This window comes from Dasypus novemcinctus, chromosome 21, assembly GCF_030445035.2.
Source record: "Dasypus novemcinctus isolate mDasNov1 chromosome 21, mDasNov1.1.hap2, whole genome shotgun sequence".
In the NCBI taxonomy this organism is placed as follows: Eukaryota; Metazoa; Chordata; class Mammalia; order Cingulata; family Dasypodidae; genus Dasypus; species Dasypus novemcinctus.
The window spans coordinates 27,656,545-27,671,806 of record NC_080693.1 but is presented as its reverse complement, the minus strand read 5'-3'; the positions used below and the strand labels follow the sequence as shown (position 1 = coordinate 27,671,806).

Here is a 15,262-nt window from a genome sequence, read left to right as displayed (position 1 = left end):
TTTAGGGAATTTAATTAATGTCATTTACCAGTGAAGTAGGAAGGGGGAAAGTAAACTGTGTCTATGAAAACTAAGTTGAAAATACGGGAAGGACTCAGGTGGAACGCTTAAAAACAAAACCTCTCAAACTGGATTGTCATCACAATCGTCTCCCTGCTGCCTCTTGCATGTCACAGACCTTAACAATAATAGTTGATATCTTTTGAGCCCTTACCGCATGTCAGGCACTTTGCTAAGTGCATTTACTTTATTTTCCCTTAATCCTCATGGCAAGTCTACACAGTAGAGGCTATTTTTATTCCAGTTTACAGATGAGAAAATGGAAGTGTCTTGCCTAAGACTGTACAACCAGTCAGTAAGTGTCAGCGCTGGGATTTAAACCCTGGATTGCCCGACTCCAAAACCTCTATTCCTATCCTTAGATTACACAGCCTCATTATATATCCCAAATGAGTGAGTGCGTGAAGAGGCGCGTCCTGCGGGAGCTTTCCACCCCGTCCCTCCTTCAGAATAATAGCTGGCAAGCCAGGTTAACAAAGTACAGTCTCCATGGAAACCGGCGACGGGGTTAGGAGCCTCTGCTCCTGAATGTGAAGGCGTTCCTGCCGCCTTGGTGGAGTGGGGGCTCCAGGGGGTGGGCAGGAGCAGGTGCCCAGGGGAGCAGGTTCCTACTTGAGAGGTAGGCACTGAGCTCCTGCTCCTTCTTGGAAGGAGGAAAAGACAGTGCACAGAGGAGGTTTTTGGGGGTCCAGCTTCTCTTTTGCCTCTGTTGGGGGTAGAGTGGGGGATGGAGGAGGAGGAGATCTCCAGCCTGGCTCTTCCCCTGGGGGGCTCCCTGACAAGTCAGCAAAACTTTCATCAGTTTCCTTGACCTCTTGGGACTGCCAGTCTGAAGGAGGAGGCAGGTGTTAAACACATTATCGTGCACAATGACAAGTCTGCAAAATGCCGTGAATGAAAAGCGGTACGTGCAATGAGGGGGTGGAGGGGGCAGGGCAGGCTTCCTTGAGCATTTGGCATTTTAGCTGAGGAGTTCGGGGATCAGAGCAGGGGTGGGGTTGGGGGTGGGGATGGGGACGCGGGCGGTTCAGAGAGAGGCTGAAGCTGGGAGTCTAGAGCACTGCCAAGTTCAGGGCCCCAGAGAAGCTGGGCCTGGCTGAACGAAACAGAGAGGGCAGACAGGGCTGAGGGGAGGGATGGAGAGGCAGAGGACGTGTCTGCAGACCTGGGAAGAAGTTTGGAATTTATCCTGAGGGCCGTGGGAAACCTTTGCTAAATTTTAAGAGAGGGGTGGGTTGTTAATAGGATCTGTGAAGCGACTGGTTGGGGGCCAAGGGGATGCTGGGGGGTTAGTCTGAAGGTTGTCCAGGCAGGGGGCCTCATTCCTGTCGGCAGGGAAGCCACCAATCCCCAAAGCCCTGGCATCAGAGTCAACGTCCTCTCCTCTCCCTCTTCTCCATCTCCCGCCCCCGCCAAGGAGGGGCCAGATCCTCTGGGTTCTACTTCCTAAGTATTGCGGCAATCTGTTTGTGCCCTTTGACCCTTCTACAGTGGGAAGCAATTCATTAGCAGTGGGATTTTTCTTTTAAAATTTTTTATTTTTAAAATATGTTTTTTAATTTTTTAAAAGATCCTTCGATTACACAAAACGTTAACACAAAAATATAAGGGATTCCCCTATGCCCCACTCCCCACGTCTCCCATCCTTCCCCACATTAACAACTTCTTTCATTAGTGTGGTGCATTCATCGCAACTGATGACCACATTTTGGCTCATTGCCACTGAGCATGGATTATAGTTTACATTGTAGCTTACACACTCTGCCATTCGACTCTGTAGGTTATGGCCGGATGTATAATGGCCTGTGTCTGTCGTAGCAATGTCCTGCAGGACAATTCCGAGCAGCAGTGGGATTGTTTTAAGCAGTGGGAGACATGATTAGACCTTTCCCTTCTATTGTGAATTATGTAATTCAGAAAAATGCATGAAAGCAAGTAGAGTGTAACGAATCCTTATAAAGCAAACACCCATGTAACCGTCATCACCCAGGCCAGGAGACAGAACATTGCTAGACCTCAGAAGCAGCCCCCTGGCCCTGTTGCCACAACCCCCCCAGAGTGACCCCATCGGGACTTTTATGGTGACTTGTTTTAATTGGTAGTTTCAACATCTATGTATCCACGTTCCCTCTCAGGTTTGCAGACTGCTCTAGGGTGGTGTGTGGTTGGAGAAAGGGTAAACAGAGAAGGAAGGGTCTCTCCAGCCTCCACCCTTATGCCCTGCCCTCACGGCGTCGGGGGGTGGGGGTCTGAGCACTCAGGGGGCTTCCAGGAGGAGGCGCATGCTGGAAGGGCCTGGTTTGGCTGAGCTGGTTGGCCCAGGCTTCACCTCCTCTGTGCCAACAGCTCCTCATGAAAGTCAACACTTTCTGGGGTCCTGGGTTTCGGGGTCCCACTCGCCGCCCCAGGGAGCCTTGCAGCTTGCTGAAGAGGGAGGCAGGAGAAGTCGATTTTCCGGGTTCACAGATGGGAGAATGAAAAGAGAGGATGGGTCAAGGCCAGAGGCGGTAAACAAAGGGTGGGCTCAGCCAGTGGAGCTCAGGTCCGTCTGGCTCCTAGTCCAGGGCCCTGGGACCCTTCCTTCTGTAACAAATGAGTCTCCCATCAAGAAAGGGGAATGATTTTGTGATGCTCAGAATCCATCACCCTGGACGCGCTGCGGAGCAGAGGCAGAAGAACTTGAATTGGCCACAAGGTGGCGTCAAACACCCACGAATTCACAGGAATGTTCCCTTGTGGCCCCAACGGCGTCCTGATGCCCCCGGGAATAATCGCTGCCTGGATCCCAGGCACAGGGCTAAAGACCACTGAAAGTATTGGGGGAGAGTGTAAACTACAATATAAACTATACTCCATGCGGTACAGCAGGGCTCCAAAATGTATTCACCGAATGCAATGAATGTGCCACAATGATGAAAGAGGTTGTTGATATGGGAGTCGGGGTGTGGGGTGTGGGGTATATGGGAACCTCTTATATTTTTTAATGTAGTATTTTTTGTGATCTATGTATCTTAAAAAAAAAAATAGAAGCATCAAAAAAATAAAAATATTAAAAAAATAAAAAATAAAAAAATAAAGCCCATGCTGACCTCTTTCCTTCTTGGGGTGGAACAAAACCAAAGCATGTCGCTACGAAGGTGGGTGTCAAGCAGGCCCCCCAGGACCTGCGGGGGTGAATGGGGCAGAGGCCAGCCGAGCGGCCCAGGGGCCAGCGTGGGGCACGCCCCCCCCCCCCCCCCCCCCCCGCACGCCCCGTCATCTGCGGCCCTCCCCCCGCAGGGCAAATCCCCACGGGGCCAGCCGCCTCAGCGCGCCCTGGGATTAGCCGCGCCGGGGCCATGGCCAACGCGCTGCTTCTGAACGTGGAAGGGGTCAAGAAGACCATCCTGCACGGGGGCGCAGGGGAGCTCCCAGCCTTTGTCACGGGCTCCCGGGTAAGTGGGCCGCCCTCTCAGGGGCAGGGCAGGGCTCCCCCAAATTGGACTGCACTCCCCCAGACAAGAAGGGGCTTCCCCAGACCCGACGGGGCCCCCACGGCAGCCTGGCCACAACACCACAAACAGCCTCTCAGCGCCGTGAGGAAATAGCCAGGAAGCAACAACAGCACACGCACAGCCCATTAACAACAACAACGACGACAGCAATTAATAATAATAAAAACAGCCAGGCAGACCCTTCCTGGAATCATCAACCCTGGGCATTTGGGGAGCTCTGAATTTGTGTCCATTCACCTGGCCGTTTGGGTGCTTTGCAGATAAAACTTTGGAATGGGGTGAGGGGAGGGGCCTTTGCAATTTTCTGGAGCCCCAAAGGCTGAGGGGAGAGGAAGGGCCCTCGGGGTCCTGGTGTTGGTCCATAAATCCTGGACTGGCAGTGTGGCTGCGCCTGTGGCCTCAGAGCGAGGACTCACGGAAGGAAGGACTCCCCGGCCCTCGGGGCTCTGCGAGTGGGAATGGGGGCCTTTGGGAGGAGTAAGTTTCTTGTCCCTGGGGGTGTCCAAGCAGGGTGGGGAGGCTCTGGGGGTCTGAGACAGTGGGGTGGGGGAGAGGCTTCTGCTGGACTTTGGGGGGGCGGTGTCTCCATGAGGGTCCCCCCTCAATGACCAGGTGACGTTCCACTTCCGCACCACAAAATGCGACGAGGAGCGGACGGTGATCGACGACAGCAAGCGGGCGGGCCAGCCCATGCACATCATCGTTGGCAATATGTTCAAGCTGGAGGTCTGGGAAGTCCTGCTGACGTCCATGCGGGTGAACGAGGTGGCCGAGTTCTGGTGTGACACCATCGTAAGTCGACCGTGCCGGCCCCTTCCCTGTGCCGACCCACCGGCTCTGCAGGGCAGCCAGGGGTCAGGAAAGCTGGGGGTCCATCGACACTCTGCAAGGCAAAGCCTGCGCCCCCATTCCCTGCCACTGCCCCCCTGAAAGAACAGCTCCTAAAACGGCACTCAGCGCATGGCCGGCTGGCAGTGCGTGGGGGCAGTGCCATGTCGGGAGGGGTCTACCCACCTCACTGTCTTCTTGTTTTGTACTGTATTCATGGACCCTGGAGACTTTTGTCTACTTGTCACTTTTCTGCCTTTCTCCCACCGCCAATTTTTTTTTTCATATTTACAACACCCCTTGTTCTGTGGTCCAAATTGAAATGGCAAAACTCGCTGACCTTTAAACAAACATTTTATTGTGGAAAATTTCAAACATACACAGAAGTAGACAAAAAGTATAATGAACGTCCAATGTTTTAGCTTCCTAGCTGCTAAAACCAGTATCAATACAGATTGGTTGGCTTAGCCAATGGGAATTTTACAGGCTCAGGGTTTCAGAGGCTAGAAGGCTTGTTTCCTCCTGGAGTTGGTATCTTTGGGCTGGAAGGCCCTCTTCGGGGCTCCTGGGCTTTTCCATCACATGACAGCATCTTCTCCTTTCTCTTCTGGGTCCATTGACTTCCAGCTCTGGCTGCCCTCCCATGGCTTCTTTCTCTGAGTCTTCTCTGTAAGGCATCCAGTGATAGGATTAAGACGCATCCTGATTCAGTGGGGCCACACCTGAACTGAAGTAATTTTATCAAAAGGTCCTATTTAGAATGGGTTCACACCCACAGGAATGGAGTAAGACTAAGGACATATTTTTCTGGGGTACATAACTCCAAGCCACCCTATTCAAGTACTCATCACCCAACTCAAGCCACCACCAACCCACAACCAGTGCTGTATCATCTACCTCCCCCCCAGCCACTTCCCCTGTCCCTCCCCCATGGTTAAAGCAAATTCTAAATGTCATCTCATTGCATCTGTAAATACTAAAGTCTGTATCTCTGAATATCAGGATATTTAAAAAACAAACCCACAATATCTTTGCATCTTTATAAAACCTGACTAATTCCTAATACCATCTAATATTCACGCTGTTCAAATTTCTCTGGTTGTCTCCTAATTTATTCTTTATTCTGGTTTGCTCAAATTGGGAGCCAAACAAAGTCCACACACAGCACTTTGTTACTGTGTCTCTCAGGTCTCTTGATCTATGGGTTCTCCTCCCTCTTTTTTTTTCTTCCTTGACACGGATTTGTTGAAGAAGCAGGGTCATTTGTCCTGTAGAAGTTCTCACATTCTGATTTTGCTGATTGTTCTGCCATAGTTATGTCTAACATACTCCTCTATTTCTCATATATCATCTAAATTGGAAGTTTGGTCTAGAGAGGCTTGGTAAAATTTAGGTTCTCCTTTCCTTCCTTCTTCTTTTCACAAAACTATGTCCTGGATGGTGCTGTGTGCTTTCCTTTGGTGGGACAAAGGGTGGACACCATTTCTACTTGCCCCTCTCATTGTGATGTCAAGATTGATCAGTGGGTTCAGAGGTTGACAGCCTGATCCATTACAAAGCTCCCTTCAACTTAAACCTAATGGCTTTAGCAGCCGTTGATGGGGTGCCTGGATTCATTATTTCAACTGGGTCACTGACCTTTTCAAAGATCAGTTACACAGTGAGAGAGAGAGAGGTCTGGGTCTAAACTCTGCTCTGTTATTCATTAGCTGTGGGACCCTCAGGTTGTTCATTCTCTCCTCTGGCCCTTTGTTTCCTTTCCTCATCTATAAATTAGCAAAACCTCATGTTAAGAAGCTGCTGGAGGATTACATGACATGATGTGTGGGAGGACAAATCACAGTCCAGGGCAGTGGAAAATGGGAGCTATTATTTTGAGCTAGAATAAAGGCCAACTCTCTCATTTTACTAATGAGGAAGCTTAAGGATCAGAGAATGAAAGTAAAACCAGATAAAACAAGGTAAGGGGCAGGACTGGGGTGGGATCCCTGGAGGCCTCAATCCTTACCCAGGCTGTTATTTCCCCATTACCATGTCTAATAGAGTCAGGCTGCAATACCGACCTCTACCAGTAGGTGACCCCACCCAACACATCGTTTCCTCATTCTCTTAGCAAAGGTTAGTTGAATCCCATTCCTTTGTCCCAGTTCCTGTGTTTGTCTTCTTCCTGATGTTTTTAATCTTTAAAAAATGTTTTCACTTATTAAGTCAAGGCTTCAGAAAATTGGCTTGTCTGTGATTTTGGTTCATTTAAAATGATATATATTGACTTCGCTTACAGTGAAGGGCTTCTGCACTTTTTATACCCATCTGTACCTGTAGTTTAGGCCATATGTTAGGTAAGGTTTGGATGTCAACGAGAGCTCCCTCTCCATAGGACGTGTATTTGCTAACACAGGAAAGCTGAGTGCATAGAAGGCTGTCAATACATTCTTGATTGGCCGGTTGATTTGCTGTTTGCAAAGCCACAAGCTGTTGTTGCTCCTTCAACGTGGGCATGGCTCTTTGTTTCCTGGGGCGTCTGTGTTCTCTTGGCCACATGAGTAGTCACATGAGCACACTGCCCATCTCACAAACTGGCTGGTGACTTTTAGACCCTAGTGTCTGCTGGTTTTCCCCAAAGCCCCCTACATTTTTTCCTCCCAGTATTTGGTTGCAAAAACTGTGTGCATGTGTATGTAGGCATTCCAGGACACACACACACACGTACGCACCTTCCAGAGTTACTTATCTACGTATACATCCATTTTATTTTTTATTTTTTAATTTTTTAAAAGATTTATTTATTTATTTATTTCTCTCCCCTTCCCCACCCCACCCCGGTTGTCTGTTCTCTGTGCCTATTTGCTGCATCTTCTTTGTCCGCTTCTGTTGTTGTCAGTGGCACGGGAATCTGTGTTTCTTTCTGTTGTGTCATCTTGCTGTGTCAGCTCTCTGTGTGTGTGGCACCATTCCTGGGCAGGCTGCACTTTCTTTTGTGCTAGGCAGCTCTCCTTACGGGCGCACTCCTTATGCGTGGGGCTTCCCAATGCGGGGGACACCCCTGTGTGGCACGGCACTCCTTGCGCGCATCAGCACTACCCATGCGCCAGCTGCACACGGGTCAAGGAGGCCCGGGGTTTGAACCGTGGACCTCCCATGTGGTAGACGGACGCCCTAACCACTGGGCCAAGTCTGCTGCCCTATACATCCACTTTAATATATCCATCCACCCAACCAGACTCCCGTTCATCCATCCCTCCCTTCACTCTATATTCATTCATTATGCAGTCCCCTATCACTAAGCATCCATCCATCCATCCATCCTTCCATCCACCCATCCATCTATCCTCCATCTATCTATCCTCTATCTGTCTATCTATCTAGATCTGTCTATTTGTTTTAGTTTCCTAGGCTGCTCCAGAAAATACCATGAAATGGATGAAATGGGTTGGGTTAAACAATGGGAATTTATTGGTTCGCGGTCTGAGGCAGGGTAGAAGTCCAAATCAAGGTGTCATCATGGCAACACTTTCTTCCCAAGGACTGGCTTTCTGGGGCTGGCTGCCAGCAATTTTTGGTCCTTAGCTTGTCACATGGCAAGGCACATGGCGGGGTGTCTTCTGGTTACTCTCTTTTCTTCTGGGTTTTGTTGAATTGCAGCTCCTTGCTTCCATGGCTTTCTCCCTTTGTCTGAATTTTACTCCGTTTATGAAGTCCTGACTGATGTGGGCCATACTTTCACTGAAGTCCCTTCATGAAAAGGTCCTGCTTACCATGGGCTCACACCCGCAGGAATGGACTAGGTGTAAGAACATGCTTTTCTGGGGTACACACGGCTTCAATCTACCACATCTTCCATCCACCCAATGGGGAAACATTCACTGTGCACCTCTGTAGGCCTGTGCTGGGTGTTGGGAAGGAAACAGGCAGAGTCCCCAGTCCTTAAGGAACTCAAGTTTTGGGGGAGAAGCAGACACATAAACAACCACAATGCAGGGCAGCTAGTGCTGTGACATAAATGAAGATGGAGTGTCTTGGGGCCACAAAATAGGGCCAGCTAACTGCTTGAGGGTATTAGCGGGGGACTTCTTCAGGAAGGTGACATTGAGTTGGGTCTTGAAGGATGAATAGGAGTTCACCAGACCAAGAAGTAGGGAGAGAGGTGGCATCTTGGCAAGCGGAATAGCATGTACAAAACCCAGGAAGTGTGCAGCGGCTTGTCCTATTTGATTTAGTTAGCTCCTTTTCCTCTCTGGGACATCTTTCCACTCAAGAACCTGAAAAGACTAAGACTAAGCCATCGGTGGGATGATTATCTCTACTTGATCCTGGATTTAGGAGGCTCTGACAAGCATTTGCTGTTTGTCACTCTGCAGAGTCCTCACTGGGTTACCTTGAAGGGTACCGGGGCAGGGGGTCCCCCCTTCTCCTCCCTAATCCAGCCAGGTGGCGTCAATGAGGGCTCTGAGAGCCTCTGCCCTGAAACGCACCCCTCCTTTTCCTCCCACATGCCCAGTCTCAGCTCTGTTTGTGATTTTTGCAGATGCCCAGTCTCGTAAGGCCAGGGATTGCCAACTCCAGTTTCACAAGGGGCCAGGAGCCCCGGTGAACCGGAGCGCACCTGCCCACCCAGAGCGGGCGGCTGCTGCTCCGCTCCGGCTGACGGTGTCCGAGTCTGTGGAGGTTTTGAGACAAGCCAGAAATCTGCACTGGCACGTGAACCCTCCCCATGTGTACATGCGGCAACCAGCTGGGAAAAACACCCCGATGTGAGGGACAAACAAGACCGCCTGGTAGCTGACCTCGGCCTGCAGCACGCCAGCTTCTAGACCCCCGGACAGAGGCAGCCCCGGGCCTTGAAGGCCCAGGGGTCCTGCGCGTGGAGCCCCAGAGAGGCTGGGCAGTTCCCAAGGCTGGCGCTGCCCCCCACCCCCGAGGTCAGAGGCTCCACCAGTGAGGCCTCACGCGCAGGCACCGGACCCCGAGCTGGGAGCCGCACCCTCCTTCCTTCCTTGAGCGTGCTGCGGGGGCAGATGCGCGACGCCGGGCTTGTGTTCCCTCTCCAGGCCTCTGTCTTCCTCCCGGATTTCTCCTGCCCCTGGCGGCCTCCCACAGCCCACCCCTGCTGCTGCCAGGGGGCCGGTGGCTGGCGGGAAGGTGCCTGGCCCGAGGTCCTCAGCTCACAGTCAACCTGCTGGGATGGGGGCCGAGCGGGGGCAGCTGTGCCAGGGCCCGGAGAGCCCCTTCCTGCAGCCAGCGGATCCCGGGGCCTTCCCCCTCCCGTGGACCAGCCTTAATCCCAACAGGCTCAGCTGCCACCTGGTCAGCTAATCCTGCCTGGGGGGCCAGGGGGTGGTGCCCTTTGCTCCTCCCACCAAGGACTTTGAGGCAACCTTGACCTGTTTCTGCCCCTTCACTTTCCCACAAGCAAGCGGGAGCTGGAAAAGGGCAGTGGTGGGAGCAAGCCCAAGGCAAGGGGCTCCCTGAGACCGTCTCGTGGGACTTCCTGGCTCTCGGGGGGACCCAGGGCGGGCCCCCTTCACCTGGTTGCAATGCAGCTCCCAGGGCCTGGTGAGGCGGTGGTGGGCTGGGAGAAAGCTGTGCCATCTCGTTTCATCCTTACGGCAGCCCGCCCCACACCGGTGCAAGCAAGGGCACGGGGGCTCGGAGAGGTGAGCAGACAGGCTCACGGCCAAACACAGACACAGTCAGGATGCCAACCCGGCCTGCTCGGAGCCCAGAGCCCTGCTTCACGCTGCCCTCTCTGCAAGGCACAGGCTTCTCGGAGATCTGAGTCTCCTTGGGGTTTGTGCTCTAGCTGACCGCAAGGGCTGGCAAGCGGCAGGCAGCATGGCATTGTGTTAAGAGTGCAGCTTCTGGAGCCAGGTTTGCATCCTGGCTTGGCCATTTCCTAGCTGTGTGATCTCGAGCAGGTTACTTAATCTCTCTGGGCTTCTGTTTCCTTACCTATACAATGCGGGATCACAGTAGTAGCTCCCTTTTTGGGTGGTGTAGGGATTTATGGAGTTAGTAGATGCAGAGCACTTTGCCCAGCAGGTCTGCTGGGGGCAAGATGTAGAAACAGCCGTGGGGCAGGTGCGGTGGGACAGCCGGACTCCTGCTGGAGCGGGGCTCGAAGGGGGGCCCTTGGCCACCCATGAGCTCTGCGGGAGCAGCCTGGATGCCGTGTCTCCATGTCTCCCCAGCACACGGGCGTCTACCCCATCCTCTCCCGGAGCCTGCGGCAGATGGCCGAAGGCAGGGACCCCACGGGGTGGCAGGTGCACACGTGCGGGCTGGCCAACATGTTCGCCTACCACACGCTGGGCTACGAGGACCTGGATGAGCTGCAGAAGGAGCCCCAGCCGCTGGTGTTCGTGATCGAGCTGCTGCAGGTACGCCCCGGGGTGCAGGGGCCCACAGAGAGAGGGCCCGGGACCCCACGTCACCAGCACTGCCCAGAGCCTCTGTAGAGAACAAAAAAGGGTTCATGAGCCACGGGAGGATTATCAGAGCTGACAGAGAATGTCCGCTGCCTTTTCCAAGGGACACGTCCGTGTGGGGCCAATTTTTAAAAGCCCAATTCATTTTCCTATTGGAGGCATTTCACTTCTCTTGGTTTTCTACATGTGCTTTTTATTTCAAAATTTAGAATGATATCCTCATCCCTGACCCCTGTGGTTTGTGGCTTCAGACCTGGTTCCGGCACCCCACTCCCCTTATCCAGACCCCAGAGGAAGTGGTAGCAAACGTCTGAAGGATAGGGGGCCAGGGTCAAGCGCTGATCAGGACTCAGCTTATGGTCAAGGCTGCAGCTCCACCTGAGGCCTTCTGGGATGGATAAAACTAAATAAGAGAACTGTGTCAGCAGAGGACCTTACAGGCCTGCCTGAACAGTTGTGCGGTATGTGCATTGCACAAGGGCATCTCCTCTAAGGAGGCGGGCTCACGTCCTAGAGATCCTACATTTGTATTTTCACAAAGGCAGTTTTCCAGCAGATGGCAGTGGAGTGTCTTGTTCTGATAAAATGAGTATCTGTGACACTTTTCTGAAGATTGGAATTAAAGGGTCTTGAGATGCAGGGCACCGAAAGCGCTGATTTGGGGCAGGCCCCGGGGCCGTGTTGCTTCCTTCCCGGCAAGCATGATGCTGCGGGCAATGGAGAGCTGACTTCAGGGGCAGGTGCTGGGGCTCCCTTTCTCTGTGCCCTGTCCCAGGGGGGCGGGGTGCAGGTGCCTCCCTGACCTGCAGCTCCTGGGTCAGGTCGAGGCCCCGAGCGCGTACCAGAGGGAGACCTGGGCCCTGAGCAGTGCCGAGAAGATGCAGGCAGCGCCCATCCTCCACGGAGAAGGAAACCGGCTCTTCAAGCTGGGCCGCTACGAGCAGGCTTCCACCAAGTACCAGGAGGCCATCGTCTGTCTCAGGAACCTGCAGACCAAGGTTGGAGGCTGCCCAGCTGAGGGCGGGAGATGGAGATGCTGGGTGGGGGGCGGTGGGCGGCCCTGCACCCGGGTGGGGGCGGCAGGAGTCAGGCAGCGGCCTGAGCTCCCGGCAACCGTTCTCCGCCCTGCAGGAGAAGCCCTGGGAGGTGCAGTGGCTGAAGCTGGAAAAGATGATCAACACGCTGGTCCTCAACTACTGCCAGTGCCTGCTGAAGAGGGAGGAGTACTACGAGGTGCTGGAGCACACCAGCGACATCCTGCGGCACCACCCAGGTGGGCGGGGCATGGGGGGCTGCCCCCGCCTCGCAGTCACCTGCAAAGACCTTCCGATGCCGTCGAGGCAGCAGACCCCAGGCGTCTGTGCCCACCTCCTGGGTGACTGATGGTGGTGCTTATTTTAGGAGGGATTCCTTTTTTAAAAAAGAGTTTTATTTATTTCTCTCCACTCCCTCATTGTTTGCACTTGCTGTGTCTGTTCGTTGTGTGCTCATCTTCTTTTTAGGAGGCACTGGGAACTGAATCTGGGACCTCCCATGTGGGAGGGAGGCACCTTAATCTCTTGAGCCACCTCTGCTCCCTGCTTTGTTATGTCTCTCGCTATGTCTTCCTCCTTGTGACTCTTGGTGCGTCATCTCGTTGCATCAGCTCGCTGCACCAGCCTGATGCATCAGCTTGCTGTCTTGCTCATCTTCTTTAGGAGACACCAGAAACCTAAACCGCTGACCTCTTATGTGGTATGCGGGAGCTTAATTTTTTGAGCCACATCCACTTCCCTGGAAGTATTCCTTTTTGATGTCTATTAGGAGAAGAATATAAGTAGCTCAGAAAACTTGTGATTTTGTGGATCAGTAAACAGATTTTTTTTTTTGAAATGGGGGGAATCATTACTCCTGGGTATATTCCCAAAGAACTGAAAACAGGGACACAGATCCCTGTACACCACGTTTGTAGCAGCATTATTCACAATAGCTCCAAAGCGGAAAGAATCTGAGTGTCCAGATGGACGGACAAACAGCATGTGGTCAGCCTTACAATGGAATACTACTCAAACATAAAAAGGAACGAAGCTCTGATGCATGAGACAACACGGATGAACCCTGAAAGACAAATATTTTATGATTACACTTTTATGAGGTATCTAGAATAGGCAAATTTATAGAGCTAGAAAGTAGGTAAGAGGTCCCCAGGGGCGGGGGGAGGGGGTGCGGAGTTTCTCTTTGGGGGGATGAAAAGTCTTGGGAATGGAGGTGATGGTAGCACAATAAACGTAATCGATACTACTAAATTGTATACTTAAAATGGTTAAAATGGCCAGTTTTATGGTATATATATTTTAAGAGGCAGGGGAATCATTATAGAAAGAGTAAGTCAGGGCTAGGACGGGGTGGGCACCCGCGGCGATGCTTGTGAGGATGGCCCTTGACTAAGTCAATAACAACAGCCCAAGCACTCGCCAGTGCGGGCCTGAGGCGCTCTGTGTCTCTGACCTCATTTAATCCTCGGTCACCAGATGCTTATGCAGCGGCTCCAGGGATAGAGCCTAAGGGTTTAGGGCACCTTTATAAGGAGAACAATACAAAATTATGAATCTAAAATGAGTTGCAAGACCTTGGAAGGATCCGTGCAAGGCAGGCGAGTAGCTACTACTCTTATTATCATCTTCGTCCCCGTTGACAGTCAAGGAAACTGAGGCACGGGAGGCCCAGAGAGGTTAGGGATCTCCTTCCGCTGGGGTCGTTGCTCCGGACGTGAAGCCCGGGCCGGGCGGCTGAGGCTGTGCGTTGCCGCGTCTTCCCCGCAGGCATCGCCAAGGCCTACTACGTGCGGGCGCGGGCTCACGCCGAGGTGTGGAACGAGGCGGAGGCCAAGGCCGACCTGCAGAAGGTGCTGGAGCTGGAGCCGGCCATGCGCAAGGCGGTGCGCAGGGAGCTGGCGCTGCTGGAGAGCCGGCTGGAGGAGAAGCGCGCGGAGGAGCGGCTGCGCTGCCGCACCATGCTCGGCTAGGCGGGCCGCCCCCTCTGCCCCGCCCCGGCCCAGCGCCTCGGGCTCCCAGGCAGCCAGCCCTTGGGCTGTCCGTTTCTGGTTTAGTTGACCAGGATGGCATTTTCTAAAACGTTTTAAAATTACTTTTTAAAATCCATGGCAAAAAAAACCAAAACAAAAACAAAAACAAAAGGGCGTGGAATTTAGGGTTTATGGCTGAAAGTGCAGTTTCCTTCCTTTAGTCCCATTCTTTCGCCCAGAGGTAGCTATTTCAATCGACTCTTTTAAATTCCTCTGGTGGTTTTCTCTGTCTTCAACTAATATGTTTAAATCGCTCTTTCTCCACGCATCGTTTTTACTCCATGTCTCTGGACTCCAGTGAAAGACGAGGAGTGAAGCTTTGACACTGCCTCCCCCCTTCTTCCGGTTTTAGATCGTTACCTTTTTGGGTCTTGGCTTGGTGAGGTTTGTAACGTGACGCACTCTGCCCGGCGCGCGGTGGATCCCGCCGACCGCAGGCGGCGCTGCGCGGCCTCCGGGGCGGGCTGCGGGGGCGGCGCTGCCAGCCGCCCTGCGCCTTCCCTCGCGCTGGGTTCCCCCGCGCATCTGGGCCTCGGAACCTTTGCCTTTCCATCCCCCGGTTAACATCTCTGCTCTGTTCCGTGACCAAAAGTAAGTCCTTTGTCCCAAGACCTTAAAATCTGAAAATCAATAAAGAGCATTTACGTGACTGTGGCCGGTGCAAGGGTGTTTCCTGCAGGGCTGTGATGGTTATTTTTTTGGTGGTTCCAATTTCGTGACCCCAGGCCACAAGAAGGAAGATATTCCTGGCCCCGGGAGCTGCGTGAATATTGAACACCGGAGTGCTTTTTCTTCGGGCCTCTCTTCCCATCCTTTGCGGCACTAGAAGAGTTGAAGTGTTAGCCCCACCCCTCCTTGGAGGAAAGGGGAGTTAATATCTGGTTGATTCAGGCTCCCTAATAGGCCACCCAGGCATGTTGTGAAAGAACCAGGAAGGAGGAGGAGGTTTTAGAGGAGGTCAAAAGAAGGAAACCATAAAGCAAGAAGTAGGAAGGGAGGAGTATCCCGCGGCAGATTCCCTGAGCTGAAGGAGGAGCAGGAGGGAGGCTGGGGGAGGAGAGCAGAGGAGACCTTCATCTGCCCCAGAGAGAAACCTGGAAGGTGTGCCTGGGCAGCCAGAGGCTCAGAAGTGTTGCTCAGAATATAAAAGCCCTAACCAGACTCCCAGGCTCCCTTGCCTTGTCCATTTTCTGTGTGCAGCAGCCTCCCAGCTCCTTTTTCGTGGGGATGGTAAGAATTTCCCTGCAATCGACACAGCCCACTGACTCCCAGTGGGACTAAGGCCCAAATGTGTCCCAAGGCTTTGCTGGGTCCTAGGGGATTCATCCTGTGGGGACATGTCCCCCACCCCCTGCTGCCTCAGGACATTTGCACGCCTAGGAAAAAAGGAG

General features: G+C 52.9%; 1 protein-coding gene across 1 annotated transcript; it reads left to right on the top strand.

Moving 5' to 3' along the window:
* Positions 1 to 3,398: 3,398 nt before the first annotated feature.
* AIPL1 (AIP like 1 HSP90 co-chaperone) lies at positions 3,399 to 14,199 on the top strand. The gene is made up of 6 exons (XM_004460736.4): positions 3,399 to 3,494; positions 4,167 to 4,346; positions 10,571 to 10,759; positions 11,629 to 11,805; positions 11,939 to 12,080; positions 13,609 to 14,199. Exons 1-6 carry the CDS (start codon positions 3,399 to 3,401, stop codon positions 13,809 to 13,811), a joined length of 987 nt encoding a protein of 328 aa, XP_004460793.2. The 3' UTR covers positions 13,812 to 14,199.
* Positions 14,200 to 15,262: the final 1,063 nt, after the last annotated feature.